The sequence below is a fragment of the Anomaloglossus baeobatrachus genome, chromosome 1 (assembly GCF_048569485.1).
Source record: "Anomaloglossus baeobatrachus isolate aAnoBae1 chromosome 1, aAnoBae1.hap1, whole genome shotgun sequence".
Lineage (NCBI taxonomy): Eukaryota > Metazoa > Chordata > Amphibia > Anura > Aromobatidae > Anomaloglossus > Anomaloglossus baeobatrachus.
The window spans coordinates 752,907,284-752,928,083 of record NC_134353.1 but is presented as its reverse complement, the minus strand read 5'-3'; the positions used below and the strand labels follow the sequence as shown (position 1 = coordinate 752,928,083).

Sequence of the window (20,800 nt, the reverse complement as noted above, 5' to 3'; positions counted from 1 at the left end):
TTTTGAGCAGCGGAATCCTCTGGATTCCACTGCGCATGCTCTTCTTTTTTTTTTTTTTTTTTTTTTCTTTTTTTAAATCAAACTTTATTTTGGCTCGCGGTGGCCGAACGTTCAGCTGAGCGCCCGGCCGTCGGCAAGCGACAGCGCACAGCTGAGCGCCCGCCCGCTGGCATGCCCGGCCGCCGGCAAGTGACAGCGCTCAGCTGAGTGCCCGCCCGCCGGCATGCCCGGGCGCCGGCAAGTGACAGCACTCAGCTGATCACCCGGTGGCCGGCTGCAGGGAGCAATCAGCTGATCACCCGGCGCCCGGCTGCAGGGAGCGATCAGCTGATCATTTACAATAGTCTGCCGCTGGTAAAACTGTAAAAAAAAAAAAAAAAAAAAAAAAAAATCAAAACTAATTGCGTTGTTTTGCAGCATCCGTTGCATCCGTTGTGCCACTATATGCAACACATCCGTTGCATCCGTTACACAACGCAATACAATGGATACCGTTCAACGCAAGTGTGAAAGTACCCTTAGGCGGTCTGCAGTCTTAAGGTACCGTCACACTAAGCAACTTACCAGCGATCCCAACAACGATAGGGATCGCTGGTAAGTTGCTAGGAGGTTGCTGGTGAGATGTCACACTGCGACGCTCCAGCGATCCCACCAGCAACCTGACCTGGCAGGGATCGCTGGAGCGTGGCTACACGAGTTGCTGGTGAGCTCACCAGCAACCAGTGACAAGCCCCCAGCGCCGCATGGAAGATGCTGCGCTTGGTAACTAAGGTAAATATCGGGTAACCAACCCGATATTTACCTTGGTTACCACCGCACGGAGCTACACGTGCAGAGAGCAGGGAGCAGCGCACACTGAGCGCTGGCTCCTGCTCTCCAAGCTACAGCACACATCGGGTTAATTACCCGATGTGTGCTGCAGCTAAATGTGCACAGAGCAGGGAGCAGCGCACAATGCTTAGCGCTGGCTCCCTGCTCTCCAAGCTACAGCACACATCGGGTTAATTACCCGATGTGTGCTGCAGCTAAATGTGCACAGAGCAGGGAGCAGCGCACAATGCTTAGCGCTGGCTCCCTGCTCTCCAAGCTACAGCACACATCGGGTTAATTAACCCGATGTGTGCTGCAGCTACATGTGCACAGAGCAGGAGCCGGCACTGACAGTGAGAGGGGCGGAGGCTGGTATCGAAGGTAAATATCGGGTAACCAAGGACAGGGCTTCTTGGTTACCCGATGTTTACTGTGGATACCAGCCTCCACAGAAGCCGGCTCCTGCTGCCTGCACATTAGTTGTTGTTGTCTCGCTGTCACACACAGCGATCTGTGCTTCACAGCGGGACAGCAACAACTAAAAAATGGCCCAGGACATTCAGCAACAACCAACGACCTCACAGCAGGGGCCGGGTTGTTGCTGGATGTCACACACAGCAATATCGCTAGCAACTTCACAAAAGTTGTTCGTTACCAGCGATGTTGCTAGCGATGTTGCTTAGTGTGACGGGGCCTTTATAGTGACGATCTTCTTTTTGGCTTGTCTTTTTATATTTATCCTATGAAGATCTTTTGACTTTGCCTACAGGAACACACTGCATAAGGATTGTTTGTAGTAGCAAACGCTTATCTTGCATTGGTCCCTAGAATACTTGATGACCTAATTGGTGGTTTGTTTCTAATCTCTCTAATTATGAAGATAGGTCAAGGACTTAAAGACACAAAATAGGACAGTTTTAATCCACAGAATAGAACATTTTTAATCCAAGCTGCAGTATTTTATTCTCAAAGATTATTTTAGAAGCATTTGGCCAAAAAAAAAAAAGAGAAATGGACTTTGCCTTTTGGCTATTCCGTTTGCAGATACCGTATTTTTCGGACTATAAGACGCACCTGACCATAAGACGCACCCTGGTTTTAGAGGAGGAAAATAACATATTAAGCAAAAAATGTGGTAATGACACACTGTTATGGGGCGAGGATCTGCTGCTGACACTGTCATGGGGGTAATGTCCCCAAATTCTCTGCTAAGGTACCCTATCCTGGTAATGATCCTCCTGCCTTGTATATGTACCCCATCCTGCTATATGCCCCCATCCTGATATATGCCCTTATCCTGCTATATACCCCCATCCATCCTGCTATATACCCCCACCCATCCTGCTATATGGCCTGTATCCTGTATCACACAAAAAAAAATAGTTTATACTCACCTTTCCTCGCACCATGCAGCATCGCTCCTCCTCTTGTCTTTGGTGGTAGCAGCGCCGCTGATCTGTGTGGAGCCGTCACCGGTCACTTCCCTGCAGCACCGCTCATCCTCCCATCTGCTGGTCAGCTGACCTACGTGACTAGCGGCGCGCACAGCGATGACGTCATCGCTGTGCTCACCGCTCTCTACACAGATCAGCTGACCGGCAGACGGGAGGACATCGCGATGCTGCAGGGGAACGGTCAGTGTACTTATTCACTGCCCCCCGCACTGATGAAGATGCACGGGGAGCAGTGAATACAGCCGCACATGATCCCTCCAGGCTGTAGTTGCCAGGGGTGATCACGGCTGGCTGTTAACTATGCGCGCACCCCCCGCCCATCACCCTGCCCACCTGTCAGCGCCGGCTTCAGCGCTCAGAGATGGGCAGGAAGATGGGCGTGCATATGTAATGAGAGGGCCCACATAGTCACTGCAGGCCCTGCCAAAGCCTGCTCGTGCCGCCGATGACCCGCTCCACCGCAGCACACTCATTCCCGGACGCAGACCATAATACGCACCCCCACTTTCCCCCAACATTTGGGAGAAAAAAGTGCGTCTTATGGTCCGAAAAATACGGTAACTTGTTTCAATTTTTCATCAAGAACGATGCTAGTAATGGCAGACGCTAATAAATTTTGTAATTGTTTCATTATAGTGAATTGAGTTGAAATAAAATGTACTAAGTTAAATCACAGCTTTTGCTATTCTAGAGACAGAAATCGAAATTTACCAGTTTCTGTTGAGATTATTAATCTGTCAAATTGGGATCCTGCTACCCCTGATTATCCAGCTAGTTCTTTCAACCAATATAGTGTCTGAAAGTAGTTTTCATCTGTATAGGCTACAAGCCTCACTGAATGCAAACCAAGATGGCTTAACACTAGAAGTCCCAGAGAGGGTTCATTTAACATTTCTACCATTGGAACCCTATGGAGCTCGAAATTTCTGGGACTTCTAGTGTTAAAATAAACCTGTCAGATGCAATATGCACCTAGAACCATGAGCAGTTCTGGGTGTATATTTTTAATCCCTGTCTAACAGTCCCTATACCTAGTAGCAGACTTTTTCTAAAGGTCTCCATGTATTTCTAAAGATCTTTTATCATATGCGCAGGGACTAGTTGCCAGGGAGTTAGTTCCATTGGCTAGTCAGCCCTGTAGGCGTGCTAACATGCTAATCATTGCACAGCATCAGAGGCATGGTCGCTCTCACCTTTGCTGCCACCGCTGTTTTTTTGGCTCCGTGTGCATGATCACAACGTCCCCGTACTTGCACACTACACCAGTTTGAAGCTGGGATGCGTAGACCGGCTTAATAGTACGCATGACTGGAAGTCTGCGACTTCTGATTATGCGCACTGAGCCGAAATCCAGCGTCAGGTGCTGTCAGCAGAGAGGTGAGAGCAACCATGCCTCTGACGCTGCGCATTCATTAGCATGTGCTTACATGCTAAGTGGGCCGACTAGCCAAGTGAAGTAACGCCCTTGCGACTAGTCGCTGACCTCGTTACCATATGATAAAGGATCTTTAGAATACTTTTCTGAAGATCTCTTTATCTATGCTAGTGTATTAGGCAGGGATTAGCAAAATGCACCCAGATCTGCTCGTGGTTCTCGGTGCATATTGCACCTGACAGGTTCACTTTAAAGTTTTGAGATATTGTAACAGTGTGAGAAAGTTGCTTAATTTTTCTAATATATTTGTCATCTCTAGAATATTAATGGTAACTAAAATGTGTCTTTATAGGTTGAATTATACTATATGATTTTAGAGCGCCTTGGAAAACACGAGGAAGCCCTAGAGGTTATAAGAGGAAAGCTCGGAGGTATGTCTCATCTATCTGATCCTGGGCGGCTTTATTTATTGTAATATCTGCATGAAAATATTATATATTAAATTTTGTCTTTATATTGTGCTGCTTTCATTTCTTAAAAAAGTGACTTATCAATGTTTTGAACTTTTTGTTGTAAATTGAAAAATTAAAAAATGCATATGACCTTGACAAGTATTTTATATGATTGATGCATAGATAAACTGACCAGCGAGCTGCAGAGTCGAGAAAATAAGTGTATGGCGATGTACAAGAAGCTGAGCAGGTGGCCTGAATGCAATGCACTCTCCAAAAGACTTCTGTTACTAAAGTGAGTCCATGGGTGACCTGCTTGTCCTTACCACTGAGCAATACACCTGCAGCGGTAGTTCGATGGTTCTTCAGGGGTTTTGTTTTTGTTTTTTTTTCTTTTCTTTTTTTTATAAAGGGGGTTAGGGTGCGATTTTAAATATCTGACTTTAATAAGGCTAACACATTAATTATAAACCCTACGTGACCGGTTCGTCTCATGGATACATCCCCTGTCCATATGCAAAATGAGTAGTTTGGGGTTGTTGTCGCTTCACATGTTCCATCGCCAACAGCTCTTGTATAAAGATGAGTGTACAATGCGTCTTAGTGTTTTAGAGGAATTATATAGTTTGTCCTACTACCTTTTTATTTGTTCCTCTTTCTTTCAGCTCAGATGACTGGCAGTTCTATCTGTCCTACTTTGATTCTGTGTTTCATCTTATCGATGAAACTTGGACGCCGCCGTCAGAAGGTGCAATGTAAGTCTCTGCATGCAATTATGAAAATGTTTAGCTAAAACATGAGCACAAATTGGGACTAGACAGGCTTCATCACCTGAGCACATCTCATGGTCCTAATGTATGGAAAGGCTGCAATTAGTGAAAGCTATTTTTTAAGGCTCCTAAAAAAACATTAAAATTGGTGTGACCCGCCAACCATCTGTGTGTGGGGTCATCCCAACATAATCTGTGAGAGGACCGGCATGGGGAGAGTATATTTTTACATCACTTTTGCCCTTTACAACGTTCAGCGGCTCCATCATGGCTTATCTTCAAACCCCGCAAAACAGGGTTCAGACGTATGTGCTGACAGGGCCGTTGACTAATGTTGCATCATGTGTAACAGTGTGTTCTATTGTGCTTCATGTTCAGCTGAAAACGCCTTGTTGAGGCATACAGTACGATCTAGTGGAACCCTGGTTTACGAGAACAATCTGTTCTGGGACTGTGCTTGTAAACAGTTACTAGTCTAGCAAAGCAAAATTTCCCATAGGAAATAATGCACGCTCAGACAATTCGTTCCACAACTTGTTAAATGTCCCCTAATGTGCCATTCCACACATGCACAAACACACACAGACACACACATATTATGCTCACCTTACCTTCTGTTCCATCGCCGGACTCCTGGTTCTTGTAGTTCGCCGGTACAGGATGTGTATCTGGTAGCCATCGCTTCCACTGCCAGAGCGCTGATGTCAAAGGCAGGAGCCGCTTGCCTCTGATCAGCCTGCTGCCTTTGAGAAGCGTCTGACAGCGAAAGTTCCTCCATCGTCGCGATGGATACCTGATACACATCCTGTACCGGCGAACTACAAGAACCATGAGGCCGGCGATGGAACGGAAGGTAAGGTGAGCATAATTGTGTGTGTGTGTGTGTGTGTGTGTGTGTGTGTGTGTGTTGTGGACTGCAAGAGCGGGTCAAAGTGCGGTTGAAGTACGGAACCAGAAGCGTGTGCGGTGAGTATTTGCTCATACAGCAAAGCTTGCTCGTAAACAGTTACAAATCTACAGCAAGCTTTGCTCGTATAGCGAAATACTCGCATACCAAGTTACTCGTAAACTGAGGTTCCACTGTATAGTCAACTGCATACTGTGGCTCTCTGCATCCCAACGGAGCAACTGAATGTAGGGACAAGCATGATATGAGCAAAACGTTACTGAATACCAGTTGGGTATCACATGATATATGCCATTTTCATATAATCAGTTACCTCATGGATGCGTTACATGGTACTGATTGATCCGTGGACATTACCTTTTAGATGGGGGATCAAATTCACTAAATGAATGAAGTAATCCAGCTGAGTGTTCACGGTGATTTATTCAGTGCAGTACAGACAATGCACAGACGTTAACGCGTTTCTGGCTTGACGCCCTTCATCATAACCATGGTTATGATTAAGGGCGTCAAGCCAGAAAAGCGTTAATGTCTCTGTGCATTGTCTGTACTGCACTGAATAAATCACCGTGAACATTCAGCTGGATTACTTCATTCATTTATTGCTGTGCACGGTGAAGTCAGGGCATGGGTGAGCTGGATCTCTAAACAGATCATATTCACTGCTGATGTTAAAATTACACACAAAAAAACCTTGCATATCTCTTATACGTTTAGATGACTAGTGAGTGACAAGATTGGTGTCGCCTACAGGTCATTGGAAGGAAATCTTGATTACACTATTGAACAAGTAGTTGCGTTTATAGAAGAACAAATAGAGTCAGATTCTAAGAATCCACGTCCACTTCGGGGTCCGTACTTGGCCAAACTAGAGCTGATTAGTCGCTTAAGGCTGAGGGGATGTAATGATGAATATAAGCTGGGTAAGTGTGCATTCAAAAGTTTTGTGGATTTTTATCTATACCTTACAGTTTTGCTTAATAAAAGGGTTATTCAGGATTAGGCTGCTTTCACACATCCGGCCGCCGGATGCTGTTTTTTTTTGTACTGCACATGCTCAGTGTCAAGCCGCATCCGTCAAAAACCGGACGGGCCGCATGGGAAAAACTTATGCAACGGATCCGTTTTTTTCGTCGCATCCGTTGCATAGGTTTTTGAGCCGGACTGTGCTGCTCAGCACAAACCGGATGTGTGAAAGCAGCCTTAGAGAAACATAGCTGATTTCTTTAAAAAAAAAAAGTCACCCCTGAGCATCGGTTGTGCCTGGTGTTACAACTCTGAACCATTGAAGTTATTCAGGCTGAGCTGCAGTACCATATACAATCTATGGCCGGTGGCGCTGATCTTGAAATAAAGTAGCCATTTTTTTCTCAGCTTGGGCAACACCTCTGAATCTTTGTTTTATCTCTGCTCCTTTGTGATGAATTTGCCGGGTGATGTCAGGCTGTTCATATTGCCCATAACTCCTTACATAACCATCATTAACAGCATGTCCATTACTTTTATATAGATGACCTATCCTTAGAATAGGTTACCAATATCACATTGTTGGGGGTGCGACGGCCGGCAGCTCCACTAATCAGCTGTTGTCGGTGCCAGCAGCAGTCGATAATTGATCATTTGTAGAAGGTCACATCTGTCAACTATATAGTGGCCTCAGCCGGGCAGTACACATCCAATTCTATTTGTATGAATAGCAGTGGATCTACAGTACTGAGAAGCAGCTACTATACGGTTGACAGACCTATATTCTTCTGTTCTGCAACTAATCACTTCTGACAGGCACTGAACACAACTGATTAGTGGGACTGTCGGGTCTCCCCCTCCCCCTTACCAATCTGTTTTTGATGACCTATGCTAAGGGTAGGCCATCAATAGAAAGTATTTCACAGCTCCTTTTAAGGTCTATTCTCATGGTGGAGTCAAGTAACTACAGTTTTGCCACAATTTTACAGAAAAGGAAAAAATGTTTTTTCACAAATTGCAACAATATCCACTTTTTGCATAGATCCTTGGAGTGCTCCTTTATTAATGGGGTTATCCACTACTGACAACCCTTTCTCAATCAGCATGGTTGCCCCTAGTAAATTATCAATTCTACTCCCCTCTGGTGCCAGCATCATTTCAGCAGTATCGGCCCTCGTTCTCCTGTGGCTCACATGACACTATTTGATTCACAAAAGCCCTGTGCCTCATCAGCAGTGGCTTCACGCTTCTTTCCTTTGGACATGTCAAACATCAAGTGGAAGTGAGCAGCCAGCCTCAGCTCTAACCTCCTCATGATGGTCGATTTCGTTTGAAGGCGGGGACAGTGAAGCCGGCACTGATGGTGCGCTGGGCTTGCGTGAGTCACGATGTAACGTGAGCCCCAAGAGAGCGACACCACTGGAAGCACTAAAGATGAGTAAAAAAACAAGCCCTCATGTGGCTATATTGATGGAAAAAATAAAGTTGTGGCTCTTGGAAGAAAGGGAGGGAAAAAAACAACAAACTGAAAATTGCTGGGGGTGAAGGGGTTAGAAGGAACCGCTCATTTGCCCAGTGTTGTATAGAACAGGAGGAGCTCGGTGATGATTTGCTTTTTGCCTCTCTTCAGGAGAGCCCGAGGAGCTGATGTTTCAATATTTCCTGAAATTTGGGGACAAGCCTTGTTGCTTCACTGACATTAAGGTGTTTGTGGATCTCCTTTCTTCCACCCAGCATTCAATTGTAAGTAGTTCTTCCTGACGGGTTCCCCTTGATTACCTCACACGGTACATTTACATTTCTTGGCCAGTACCAGGCAATGGTATATGGCGTAATAGCCTCCCAAATAGGTCCGAGGGTATTGGGGAAGCACACGCACTAAATAAGGCACCTTGCTAACAACATCCATATAATGCAGTTTATAAACAGGTTGCTTGGATCACTGCCTCTGACTCCTCCAGCAGACGGCGATGTGGCACTGCCGGCAGACATCAAGGCTATGCAGAGACACCTCAGTGTGGTTCAGCTCTCCAGGCTGCTGGGCCTCAGCTACAAGATGGAAAAGATGCAGAAGCAAGACGCAATCAGAGAAGTTATTGGCAGATACAGACACGGGCTGCAGTTTGGTAAGTACTAGCCATCCTTTCTACTACTATTCTCCGTATGATCTACATAACGGTTCATACTGGTGGAAGCCTTGCTGATCTTATATGGGTGTACGATTCTATTCACAGGAAATTCGTGCCTGAAGACGGAGCTGCAGTTTTCTGACTACTACTGTTTAATCGGGGCACATATGCTGCTGGACCTGTGGCATGATGGCAAGTATCCCATGCTATGTAACAATAGCTCTCTATTTCACTAAAGTGAGTGACTATTTCTTTTTCGCTCCTAATTGGGAGACCCAGACAATTGGGTGTATAGCTATTGCCTCCGGAGGCCACACAAAGTATTACACTTAAAAGTGTAAGGCCCCTCCCCTTCTGGCTATACACCCCCAGTGGGATCACTGGCTCACCAGTTTTGTGCTTTGTGCGAAGGAGGCAACACATCCACGCATAGCTCCACTGTTTAGTCAGCAGCAGCTGCTGACTATGTCGGATGGAAGAAAAGAGGGTCTATACAGACTCCCAGCATGCTCCCTTCTCACCCCACTTCATGTCGGAGGTGTTTGTTAAGGTTGAGGTACCCATTGCGGGTACGGAGGCTGGAGCCCACATGCTGCTTCCTTCCCCATCCCTTTTTACAGGGCTCTGGGTGAAGTGGGATTCTATCGGTCTCCAGGCACAGAGACCGTGCTCCATCCACAGCCCCTGGTATCTGCTGGACATGGAGCGGAGTATCTTCAGGGACATGGCCCTGCTACATGGAGGTACTCGGTGTCCCTGTGGGGACCGCGCAGACACACGGCAGCACTGCTGGGTGTGTTAGTGCGCCAGGGACAGCGGCGCTGTCCGCACTAGTGCCATCGCACACCACAGCGTTGCTGGGTGTGTTAGTGTATTGGGTGACTACCGCGCTAACCGCCGCTGCCGTTTTATTGAAGGCGCCGCTGGGATTTGTGGTGCGCCGGGGACTTCCGCGCCGGCCAGCACTGATATGCCGGCCGCGCTTATTAACTCGAGTCCTCGGCTTCTGGGCCTAGTCTCCCTTCGTTACCGCCCACAGGCCTGACAGTCAGGGTAGGGGCGTGACGCTGCATAGCACAGCAGCACTGAGAGCTGGAGTATGTTTTGCATACTCCACCCCTCTCACTGTGTGCACTGTGAAACCGGATTCCCGCACTTTCTCAGGCACGCCCACGGCTTCCTTCTCTATACAGGACGCCGGCAGCCATTAGTGTCAGTTTCTGTACGATACAGAGACAAGTGTGGAAGACCCTGGCATTCTGATAGTCACACAATCGCTGTAACAGGCGTTAAGCAGCACCTGTGGTGCTAACCCCACTAGTGCAGAAGTGCACTTATAGATATGCTTGTACTATATACATTGCACTGTTTGGTCGCACGTTGTATATACCCTCCTGGATTGTGCGGAGGAGTTATCAGCATATTCTCTGTGTAAAACAAAGGTGCAGAACCACATGTTTTTCTATGCAGCCGGTACAGCATGTACGGCTATACGGCCGGCAGGTTACATAGACCCCCATTGTATCCAACTCAGCCGGAGTCTCTGCTAATGGCCAGAGCATGAGGACGGTGTCTGCAGTATTTACTGACAGATTTTCTGAGACTATGGCTATGATACTAGAAGCCTAGCAGTCCGGACATGTCTCTCACAACATGGGCACTGTTGAATCATTGATCCATGGCCCCCCTCAGTGTGAACAACTAACAGCTCCGGGAATGTCACATGCATCCCAGAGTCACGGCTCTGCACAGACGTCAGTCCCAGACAGCCTAAGCGGGCTCACTATGAGCGGCCCTCGGTTTCATCAGGGTCCTAGCAGAAGGACTCTCTGTGTACTGAGGCGGAAGTAGCGGCTCAGGATTCTGATCCTGAGACCGCTCTCAATCTGGATACACCTAATGGTGACGCCATAGTGAATAATCTTATAGCGTCCATCAATAGAATGTTGGTTATTTCTCACCCAGCTCCTCCAGTGGAGGAGTCAGCTTCACGTATTTTTCTGGACCACTCTGCCTTCAGAGAGGCAGTCCAGGAACACCACACTTATCCAGATATGCGCTTCTCCAAACGGCTTAGGATACACGTTATCCCTGCCCCCTGACGTGGTCAAGGACTGGACCCAGTGTCCCAAGCGGCATCCTCCAATCTCCAGGCTTGTAGCTAGATCCATAGTTGCAGTGGGAGATGGAGCTGCACTTAAAGATGCCACTGACAGACAGATGGATCTCTGGTCTAAATCCATCTATGAGGCTGTCGGCGCACCGTTGGCTCCAGCATTCTCACCCTTGGGGCATTCCAAGCTATTTCAGCTTGTCTTACACAGATTGACACGGTTACACGTACATCTGTGCCGCAGGTGGCATCCTTAACCTCTCAAATGTCTGCATTTGTTTCTTACGCGATTCAGGTTGCCCTAGACTCTGCGAACCGTGCGGCAGTAGCCTCCGCTACTCCGTGTTTTTAAGCAGAGCCTGGTCTGCTCGTTAAGTGAATGGAAGGCAGATTCTGCTTCCAAAAAAGGATGCTTAACCAGTTGCCTTTTTCTGCTGACCGACTGTTTGGTGAGCGTTTGGATGTAACCATTAAACAGTCCAGGGGTAAGGATTCATCCTTTCCTCAGCCCGGACACAACAAACCCCAACAGAGCAGGAGGCAGTCGGGGTTTCGGTCTTTTCGAGGCTCGGGCAGGTCCCATTTTTCCTCGTCCAATGTGGACTCAAAAGGATCAAAGGAGCTCAGATTCTTGGCGGGCTCAGTCACGCCCAAAAAAGAGACAGTCTGAAAACCCGCTTCCAAGGCGGCTTCCTCATGACTTGCGGCCTCCTCTCTCCGCATCCTCGGTCGGTAGCAGGCTCTCCCGCCTTGGCGATATTTAGCTGCCATAGGTCAATGACCGTTGGGTGTGAGACATTCTGTCTCACGGGTACAGGATAGAGCTCACTTCTCGTCCTCCAACTCGATTCTTCAGAACTTCTCCACCTCCCGGCCGAGCCGCTGCTCTTCTGCAAACAGGGTGCACTCTATAGGCAGAAAGAGTGATGACCCCCGTTCCTCTTCAGGAACAAGGTCACGGTTTTTACCCCAAATTATTTGCGGTGCCTATAAGAACGGGCCGTTCCGTCCCGTTCTGGATCTAAAACTGCTCAGCAAGCTCGTGGACACCAGGCGGTTCCGGATGGAATCCCTCCGCCATGTCATCGCCTCAATGTCCCAAGGAGATTTCCTAGCATCATTAAGCATCAAGGATGCTTATCCACACGTGCCGATTGATCCAGAGCACTAGCGTTTCTACGCTTCGTTATAGGAGACGAACACCTGTTCGTAGCTCTACCTTCCGGCTAGCGACAGTCCCACTGGTCTTCGCCAAGGTCAGGGCAGCAGTAGTCACAGTCCTGCACTCTCAGGGTCACTCTGTGATCCCATATTTAGACGATCTACTTGTCAAGGCACTCTCTTAGGAAACATGCCAACACTGCCCGAACGTTGCGCTGGAGACTCTCTAGAGTTTTGGGTGGATCATCAACTTTTTAAAGTCAGATCCGACTCCGACCCTATCGCTAACATATCTAGGCATGGAGTTTCATACTCTCTCAGCGATAGTGAAGCTTCCGCTAGACAAACAGCATTCACTACGGGCTGCAATCTCTTCTTTAAGAACCAGTCCCACACATTAAGACGCCTCATGCACTTCCTACGTAAGATGGTAGCAATGGAGGCAGTTCTTCTCGCGCAGTTTCATCTGCGTCCACTACAATGTGACATTCTCCGCCAATGGGACGGGGAGTCGACCTCCCTCAACAGAGTCGTCTTTCTTTCTCAGGCGGCCAAGGAATCTCTACGGTGGTGGCTTCTTCCCACCTCATGGTCAAAAAGAAGGTCCTTCCTATCCCCATCCTGGGCGATAGTTACGACAGACGCGAGTCTATCAGGGTGGGGAGCAGTTTTTCTCCACCACAGCGCTCAGGGTACGGGGACTCAGCAAGAGTCCACCCTTCAGATCAATGTTCTTGAACACAGAGCAGTGTATCTTGCCCTACAAACCTTCCAACAGCAGCTGGAAAGCAAGCAAATCCGACTTCAGTCGGACAACTCCACAGCAGTGGCATACATCAACCACCAAGGAAGAACGCGCAACCGGCAAGCCTTCCAGGAAGTCCGGCAGGTTCTGATGTGGGTGGAAGACACGGCATCCACCATATCCACAGTTCACATCCCAGGCGTGGAAAACTAGGAAGCTGACTTCCTAAGTCGCCGGGGTGTGGCCGAAAGGGTATGGTCTCTTCACCCGGACGGGTTTCAGGAGATCTGGCGCCGCTGACAGAGGCCGGACGTCGATCTAATGGCGTCACGGCACAACAACAATGTGCCAGCTTCATGGCACGGTTTCACAATCATCGAGCTCTGGCGGCAGACGCCTTAGTTCAGCATTGGTCGCAGTTCCAGCTACCTTATGTGCCACCTCTGGCATTGTTGCCCAGAGTGCTGCGTTAGATCATGACCGACTGCGGCCGCGCCATCCTCGTCGCTACAGATTGGCCGAGGATGTTGTGGTTCCCGGTTCTGTGGTGCCTCACGGTAGGCTAACCGGGGGCACTACCAGACCAATCAGACTGGCTGTCTCAAGGGCCATTCTTCCATTTGAATTCTACGGCCCTCAACCTGATGGTGTGGCTTTGAGTCCTGGAACCTAGTGTCGTCAGGATTACCTCAGGACGTGGTTGCCACCATGAGACAGGCTAGCATATCAACGTCCGCCAAGATTGACCACAGGACGTGGAAGATATTCTTATCTCGGTGCTCGGCGCAGGGTGTTTCTCCCTGGCCGGTTGCATCGTCTATGTTTCCTTCCTTCCTGCAATCTAGGTTGGAAAAAGGGTTGTCGCTCAATTCCCTTTAGGGACAAGTCTCAGCGCTATCTGTATTTTTTCAGAAACGACTTCCTCAGGTACGCACGTTCCTACGGGGAGTTTGTCTTCTCAGCACTCCGTACAGGCGGCCGTTAGAGCCCTGGGATCTGAACAAGGTTCTAATTGCTCTCCAGATGCCGCCTTTCGAGCCTTTGAAAGAGGTCTCCCTTCCCGCTTTTCTCGGGAAGTGGCCTTCTAGTAACGGTCTCGTCTCTTAGGAGAGTTTCCGAGCTAGCAACGCTCTCATACAAATCTCCCTTCCTGGTCCTTCACCAGGACAGGGTAGTTCTGCGTCCGATTCCGGAATTTCTCCCTAAAGTGGTATCCCACTTTCATATCAATCAGGATATCACCTCACCTTCTTTGTGTCCTCGTCCAGTCCATCAATTTCAGAAGGATTTGCATCTGTTGGTTCTGGTGAGAGCACTCAGGTTCTACTTCCCGCATGGCGCTCCTGCGCCACCCGGATGCACTCTTTGTCCTTGTCGCTGGTCGGCGTAAACAGTCGCAAGCTTCTGAATCCACCCTGGCTCGGGGGATCGAGGAACCAATTCTTGAAATCTACAGTTCTACTGGGCTTCTGGTTCTCTCAAGGCTGAAGGCCCATTCTACCAGAGCCGTGGGTGCATCCTAGGCATTACGGCACCAGGCTACGGCTCAGCAGGTGTGTCAGGCACCTACCTGATTGAGTCTCCATACTTTTACCAAGCATTTTCAGGTGCATACCTACGCTTCGGCAGACGCCAGCCTAGGTAGATAAGTCCTTCAGGCGGCGATTGCCCACCTGTAGGAAAGGGCTGTTTGACGGCCCTATCACGAGGTATTCTTTTACCCACCCAGGGACTGCTTTTGGACGTCCCAATTGTCTGGGTCTCCCAATTAGGAGCGAAAAAGAAGAAGGGAATTTTGTTTACTTACCGTAAATTCCTTTTCTTCTAGCTCCAATTGGGAGACCCAGCACCCGCCCTGTTTTCTCGGGGTTTTTCTGTTTTTTCGGGTACACATGTTGTTCATGTGGTATGGTTCAGTTCTCCGATGTTTCCTCGGATTGAATTGGTCTTTAAACCAGTTATTGGCTTTCCTCCTTCTTGCTTTGGCACTAAAACTGGTGAGCCAGTGATCCCACTGGGGGTGTATAGCCAGAAGGGGAGGGGCCTTACACTTTTAAGTGTAATACTTTGTGTGGCCTCCGGAGGCAATAGCTATACACCCAATTGTCTGGGTCTCCCAATTGGAGCTAGAAGAAAAGGAATTTACGGTAAGTAAACAAAATTCCCTTCTTCTCTTTTAATGATCAGACGAGATACTGAAGGTACTCTTAAAGTGATCCTGTCAGGTGCAATATGCACCCAGAGCCACGAGCAGTTCTGGGTACATATTGCTAATCCCCGCCTAACTGTCCCTGTATCTAGTAGCACAGATAAAGATCTTTAGAAAAAGTATTTCTAAAGATCCTTCATTATATGCTAATGAGGCCAGTGACTAGTCGCAAGGGCGTTACTTCCCTTGGCTTGTCAGCCCCCTTAGCATGTAAGCACACCAACAGGAGCATACTAACATGCTAATGAATGCACAGCATCAGAGGCATGGTCACGCTCACCCTTCTGCCACAGCTGGTTTTCGGCTCGGTGCGCCCGATCAGAACGTCTCTGGACTTCCGATCATGCGCACTAAACCAGTTTAAAGCCTGACGCGTACACCTGGCTTCATAGTATGCATGACTGGAAGTCTGGGACTTCTGATCATGCGCACGAGCCAAAATTTAGCATGGGGACAGTACGATCAATCATACCTTTTGACGCTGTGCATTCCTTGGCATGTTAGTACGTTCACAGGGGCATGTTTACATGCTAAGGGGGCTTACTAGCCGAGGGAACTAATGCTCTTGCGACTAGTCTCTGGCCTCATTAGCATATGATAAAAAAATCTTTAAAAATACTTTTACTAAATATCACTTTATCTATGCTAGTGTATACAGGGACTGCTAGGCAGGGATTAGCAATATGCACCCAGAACTGCTCGTGGTTCTGGGTGCATATTGGTTCCCTTTTAAACCGTACCAGCATGTGTAAACATGTTTGTTTCTTTCCCAGGGGAGGACTGGGCTGTATGGCAGTGTCTTGCCCTTTTGGAAGAAGGTTTGAGTAACAGCCCTTCAAACGCTCAGTTTAAACTGCTGCTTCTTCGTGTATACTGCGCACTGGGGGCGTTCGAGCCATCCATGGACCTGTATGGCAGTCTGGATGCCAAACACATACAGCACGACACCATTGGGTGAGTTGTCCAGTGTAGCATTTCTTCCTTGTATAATATGGACAATAATGGTCTGGTAAGTTGGGTACGGTAATCCCTTACATGGAGAATTTTGTCTCTTTTGGACCTTTTTTGCTCACCTCATGCATCAAGCAGTAGTTTGAGTTAAGGGTGCTTTACACGCTGCGACATCGCTAACGATATATTGTCGGGGTCACGTCGTTAGTGACGCACATCTGGCGCCGTTGGTGACAACTCAGCGTGTGACACCAAGGAGCGACGATGAACGAGCGCAAAAACGTGAAAAATCGTTGCTCGTTGACCCGTCGCTTTTTTTTTTCAAATATCGTTGCAGGTGCGATGTTCGTCGTTCCTGCGGCAGCACACATCGCTATGTGTGACACCGCAGGAACGATGAGCATCTCCTTACCTGGGTCCACCGGCAATAAAGAAGGAAGGAGGTGGGTGGCATGTTCCGGCCGCTCATCTCCGCCCCTCCTTTGCTATTGGACGGCTGCCGTGTGACATCGCTGTGACTCCGCACGAAGCGCCCCCTTATAAAGTTGGTGGATCGCCGGCCAGAGCGACATCGCAGGGAAGGTAAGTCTGTGTGACGGCTGTTAGCGATGTTGTGCGCCACGGGCAGCGATTTGCCCGTGACGCACAACCGACGGGGGTGGGTACGCTCGCTAGCGATATCGGTACCGATATCGCAGCGTGTAAAGTACCCTATAGTGTGATCTGTTTTCTTGCAATATTCTGTTTGTGGTGGGGGGGTTATGGAGAGCCCCTCATGGATGGAGCGCTAACACATGCTCTTATTTTCCAGCTATTTGCTGACTCGCTTTGCTGCACCCTTGGGTCACTACACTGCTGCATCACACTCTTGTAACTCCGCTCTTCGATTTTTCCACTCAAACCAGAAAGATGTAAGTATCTTGTGTCTGGTGTATCTTCCAATGTATTTTTAAAAAAAAAAATCAAAGAAATATCCTCATTACCCATTCCTTATCTAAGACATTACCTGGAGTAATTGGCCTAAAGAAGACTGAAACTTCTCTGATTTTAACCTTATGACAACACTTCTTGTCCTCAGACCGGTTAGTTCTGCTTTGTGATAGGGATATTATCTGCATCCAAATCATGAATCTCAGTCAACATTATTAGGTAGTTGGGATGGGGCCAGTGATTTCTTGGCTTCAGTTATAATCCCTGTTTACCTGCCTTACAGGAAGTGTTGTCATGAGTACAGTGGTATGTGGTAAGTAAAATACTTGATACATTCCTCTGATAGATCGTAACTTGCATTGTCGTTTTTGGAGTGTACATGGACATATTTTTTGGACTTGCATGTCTGACATATTTCTTTTGCTTCAGACCTCAGAATATATAATCCAAGCCTACAAATATGGAGCCTTTGAAAAAATCCCAGAATTCATTGCGTTTAGAAACCGGTTGAACAACTCTCTTCATTTTGCACAAGTTCGCATGGAACGAATGTTACTGGACCTCTTACTTGATGCTAATATGTAAGGATTGTTTGCTTTGTGCCCCTTGAACGTTTTATGACCACAAATTAAAAGGTCAAAAAACTGATTTATGACAAAGCCCTTGTCATCACCTTTAACTATATAATATGCTGTTAACCAGAGGTTATTTTTCAATTACAAAACTGGACCTTTCACCAAATTTTCTTTGTCGCTCCATTGGGAGACCCAGACAATTGGGTGTATAGCCTCTGCCTCTTGAGGCCACACAAAGTATTACACTTTTAAAAAAGTGTAACCCCTCCCCTCTGCCTATACACCCTCCCGTGGACCACGGGCTCCTCAGTTTTTATGCTTTGTGTGGAAGGAGGCACACATCCACTCATAGAAAAAAAAAAAAAAGATTTCTCATACATAGTATGACGGATGGAAGAAAAGAGGTCCCCTATGGGGTCCCCGGCATTCTCCCTTCTCACCCCACTATGTCGGCGGTGTTAAGGTTGAGGTACCCATTGCGGGTACAAAGGCTGGAGCCACATGCCGTCTCCTTCACCATCCCCTATGCGGCTCTGTGAGAAGTGGGAGCCTCACCGGTCATTCACCTGCTGAGACCGTGCTCCATCCGCAGCCCCTGGTGGAACCTGCTGGACCGGAGCGTTTTCATCCCCAGGGACCGGGCCCTGCACCTTGAAGGTACTCTGTGTCCCCATGTGGGGACGGTACGGGGAGAGAAGTCGCCTTTCTCCCCAGTAGCGCCGTCCGTTGTTTTTTCATCGGACTTCCGCGCCGACCGTGCCTGCTTGTCGGGCACGGCCTTAAATTTAGTCCCCGGCTTCATCGCGGCCTAGTCGCGAAAAATCCCGCCCCCGGGCCTGCTTGTCAGGGGTAAGGGCGGGATTACCGACAGAGGGCTGGAGCATCTTTGCATGTCTCCCCTCCCCTCTCATTGACCACTATGGGGCCTCCAGATTCCCGCCTTTTGCCGGCACCGCCCACGGCTTCACTCCCCCCTTGAGAGCTCCGGCGGCCATGTTTGGCATTCTGCCGGTGTATGCTGCAGCTGCACAGCTCTACAGCTCCGGGGGACCCACGACAGGGAATCTGGAGGACACCAGCGGTTGGTAAGCCACACCGGTCACCCGGTGCTGGTTCCCCTAGGGTGCCGTGATATATATATATACATATATATATTATATATATTCGGAACGGCTGTATAACCTTTTCCCATATACCCTCAGTGGTCGCTCTCCTAAGGGACACTTATTGCTTACAGCATGTCGTCCACAAGGAGCAAAGCCCCTAAGACACAGGTTTTTTTCGCAGCCTGTACCTCTTGTGGAGCTATGTTGCCTGCGGGATCCACCTACCCTCACTGTGATCAATGCTCGACTCCTGCCACGCTTGCTCAGCCGGAGCCTAGGGCACTTGTGGGCCCCTCGGCTCATGTAGATCCCCCTGTTCCCCCTGAGCAGGCTGCAGGGACAGAGTCACCGTCATTGGCCTCTTTCGCTGAGAAACTCTCTGTCACTTTCTCAATCCATTGCACAGTCTATGGACAAATGGTCATCTAAGCTCCTTGAGGCTTTGCAGTCCAGACCGGGCTCTTCACAGGCCCCGGCCCCTGTTAGTTTGTCTCCTCCAGGGCCTTCTCGGTCCGTGCTGCAGCGCGCTCCCAGGATAGCCCCTAGGTCCCAGGCGGAAGACTCCTGCCCGGATCGCAGTCCCAGACCGGCTAAGCGGCCTCGCTGGGACTCTTCTCGGCCTCCTCACGCTGCTCTGGATCTCAGCTTGAGGACTCTCAGGATGACGAGGCGGACGTGGGAGCTCAGGGCTCTGACCCTGACTTCGCTCTCAACCTTGATACCCCTGAGGGGGACGCCTTAGTAAATGATCTTATCTCGTCCATCAACCAGGTGTTGGATCTCTCTCCCCCGCCTCCACCTGTAGAGGAGTCTGCTTCTCAGCAGGAGAAACACCAATTTCGATTCCCCAAACGTACGCGCAATGCGTTTTTTGATCACGTTAACTTCAGGGACGCTGTCCAGAAGCCCAGAGCGGTCCCGGACAAGCGTTTTGCTAAAAGGCACTCTGACACGCGTTATCCTTTTCCACCTAAAGTCGTTAAGGGCTGGGCACACTCGCCCAAGGTTTATCCGCCAGTCTCTAGATTGGCTGCTAGGTCCGTTGTGTCTGTTGCCGATGGCTCATCCCTGAAGGATGCCACGGATAGACAGAGCTCTTGGTGAAGTCTATTTATGAGGCCACGGGTGCATCTTTCGCCCCGGCCTTTGCGGCTGTGTGGGCTCTCCAAGCAATCTCGGCATGTCTGTCTGAGATTAATGCTGTCACGCGGAATTCTGCTCCGCATGTTTCTTCCTTGACCTCTCAGGCATCAGCATTTTCGTCCTACGCCATGAACGCCGTCCTGGACTCTGCTAGCCGTACGGCTGTGGCATCCGCTAACTCCGTGGCTGTCCGCAGGGCCATGTGGCTGCGCGAATGGAAAGCAGACTCAGCTTCCAAAAGGTTCTTAACTGGTTTGCCTTTTTCTGGCGAACGTTTATTTGGCGAACGGCTGGATGAGATTATTAAGGAATCCTCGGGAAAGGACTCCTCCTTACCACAGTCCAAACCTAAGAGACCTCAGCAGAGAAAGATCCAATCGAGGTTTCGGTCCTTTCGTCCCTGCCCCAAGCCCCTTCGTCCAACCGTCCGGAGAAAGGCCAGAGGAACTCCTATGCGTGGCGGTCCAAGTCACGCCCCCAAAAGGCCGCAGGAGGCACTGCCTCCAAGACGGCCTCCTCATGACTCTCGGCCTCACCTACCCACATCCTCGGTCGGTGGCAGGCTCTCCCGCTTTGGCGACGCCTGGTGGCCACACGTTCAAGACCGTTGGGTGAGAGACATTCTGTCTCATGGTTACAGGATAGAGTTCAGCTCTCGTCCTGCGGCTCGTTTCTTCAGAACCTCCCCACCCCCTGCACAGGCCGACGCACTTTTTCAGGCAGTGGACGCTCTGAAGATGGAAGGAGTTGTGATTCCCGTTCCCCTTCAGGAACGTGGTCGCGGATTTTACTCCCAACTTGTTCGTGGTGCCAAAAAAGGACGGATCATTCCGTCCCGTTCTGGACCTCAAGCTGCTCAACAGACATGTGAGAACTAGACGGTTTCGGATGGAATCTCTCCGCTCAGTCATCGCTTCGATGTCACAAGGAGACTTCCTAGCATCGATAGACATCAAGGATGCTTATCTCCATGTGCCGATCGCACCCGAACATCAACATTTCCT

At 49.1% G+C, this 20,800-nt stretch overlaps 1 protein-coding gene across 1 annotated transcript in view; it reads left to right on the top strand.

The window, feature by feature from the left end:
• Positions 1–20,800, top strand: part of NAA25 (N-alpha-acetyltransferase 25, NatB auxiliary subunit) — a 142,300-nt gene that overhangs the window by 69,005 nt on the left and 52,495 nt on the right. The window contains exons 7-16 of the mRNA XM_075323880.1: positions 3,992–4,070; positions 4,275–4,386; positions 4,757–4,846; positions 6,522–6,691; positions 8,365–8,477; positions 8,653–8,860; positions 8,969–9,055; positions 15,865–16,045; positions 16,854–16,953; positions 17,402–17,553. Coding sequence (XP_075179995.1) covers positions 3,992–4,070; positions 4,275–4,386; positions 4,757–4,846; positions 6,522–6,691; positions 8,365–8,477; positions 8,653–8,860; positions 8,969–9,055; positions 15,865–16,045; positions 16,854–16,953; positions 17,402–17,553 — 1,292 coding nt within the window. The remainder of the gene's footprint in view (positions 1–3,991; positions 4,071–4,274; positions 4,387–4,756; positions 4,847–6,521; positions 6,692–8,364; positions 8,478–8,652; positions 8,861–8,968; positions 9,056–15,864; positions 16,046–16,853; positions 16,954–17,401; positions 17,554–20,800) is intronic.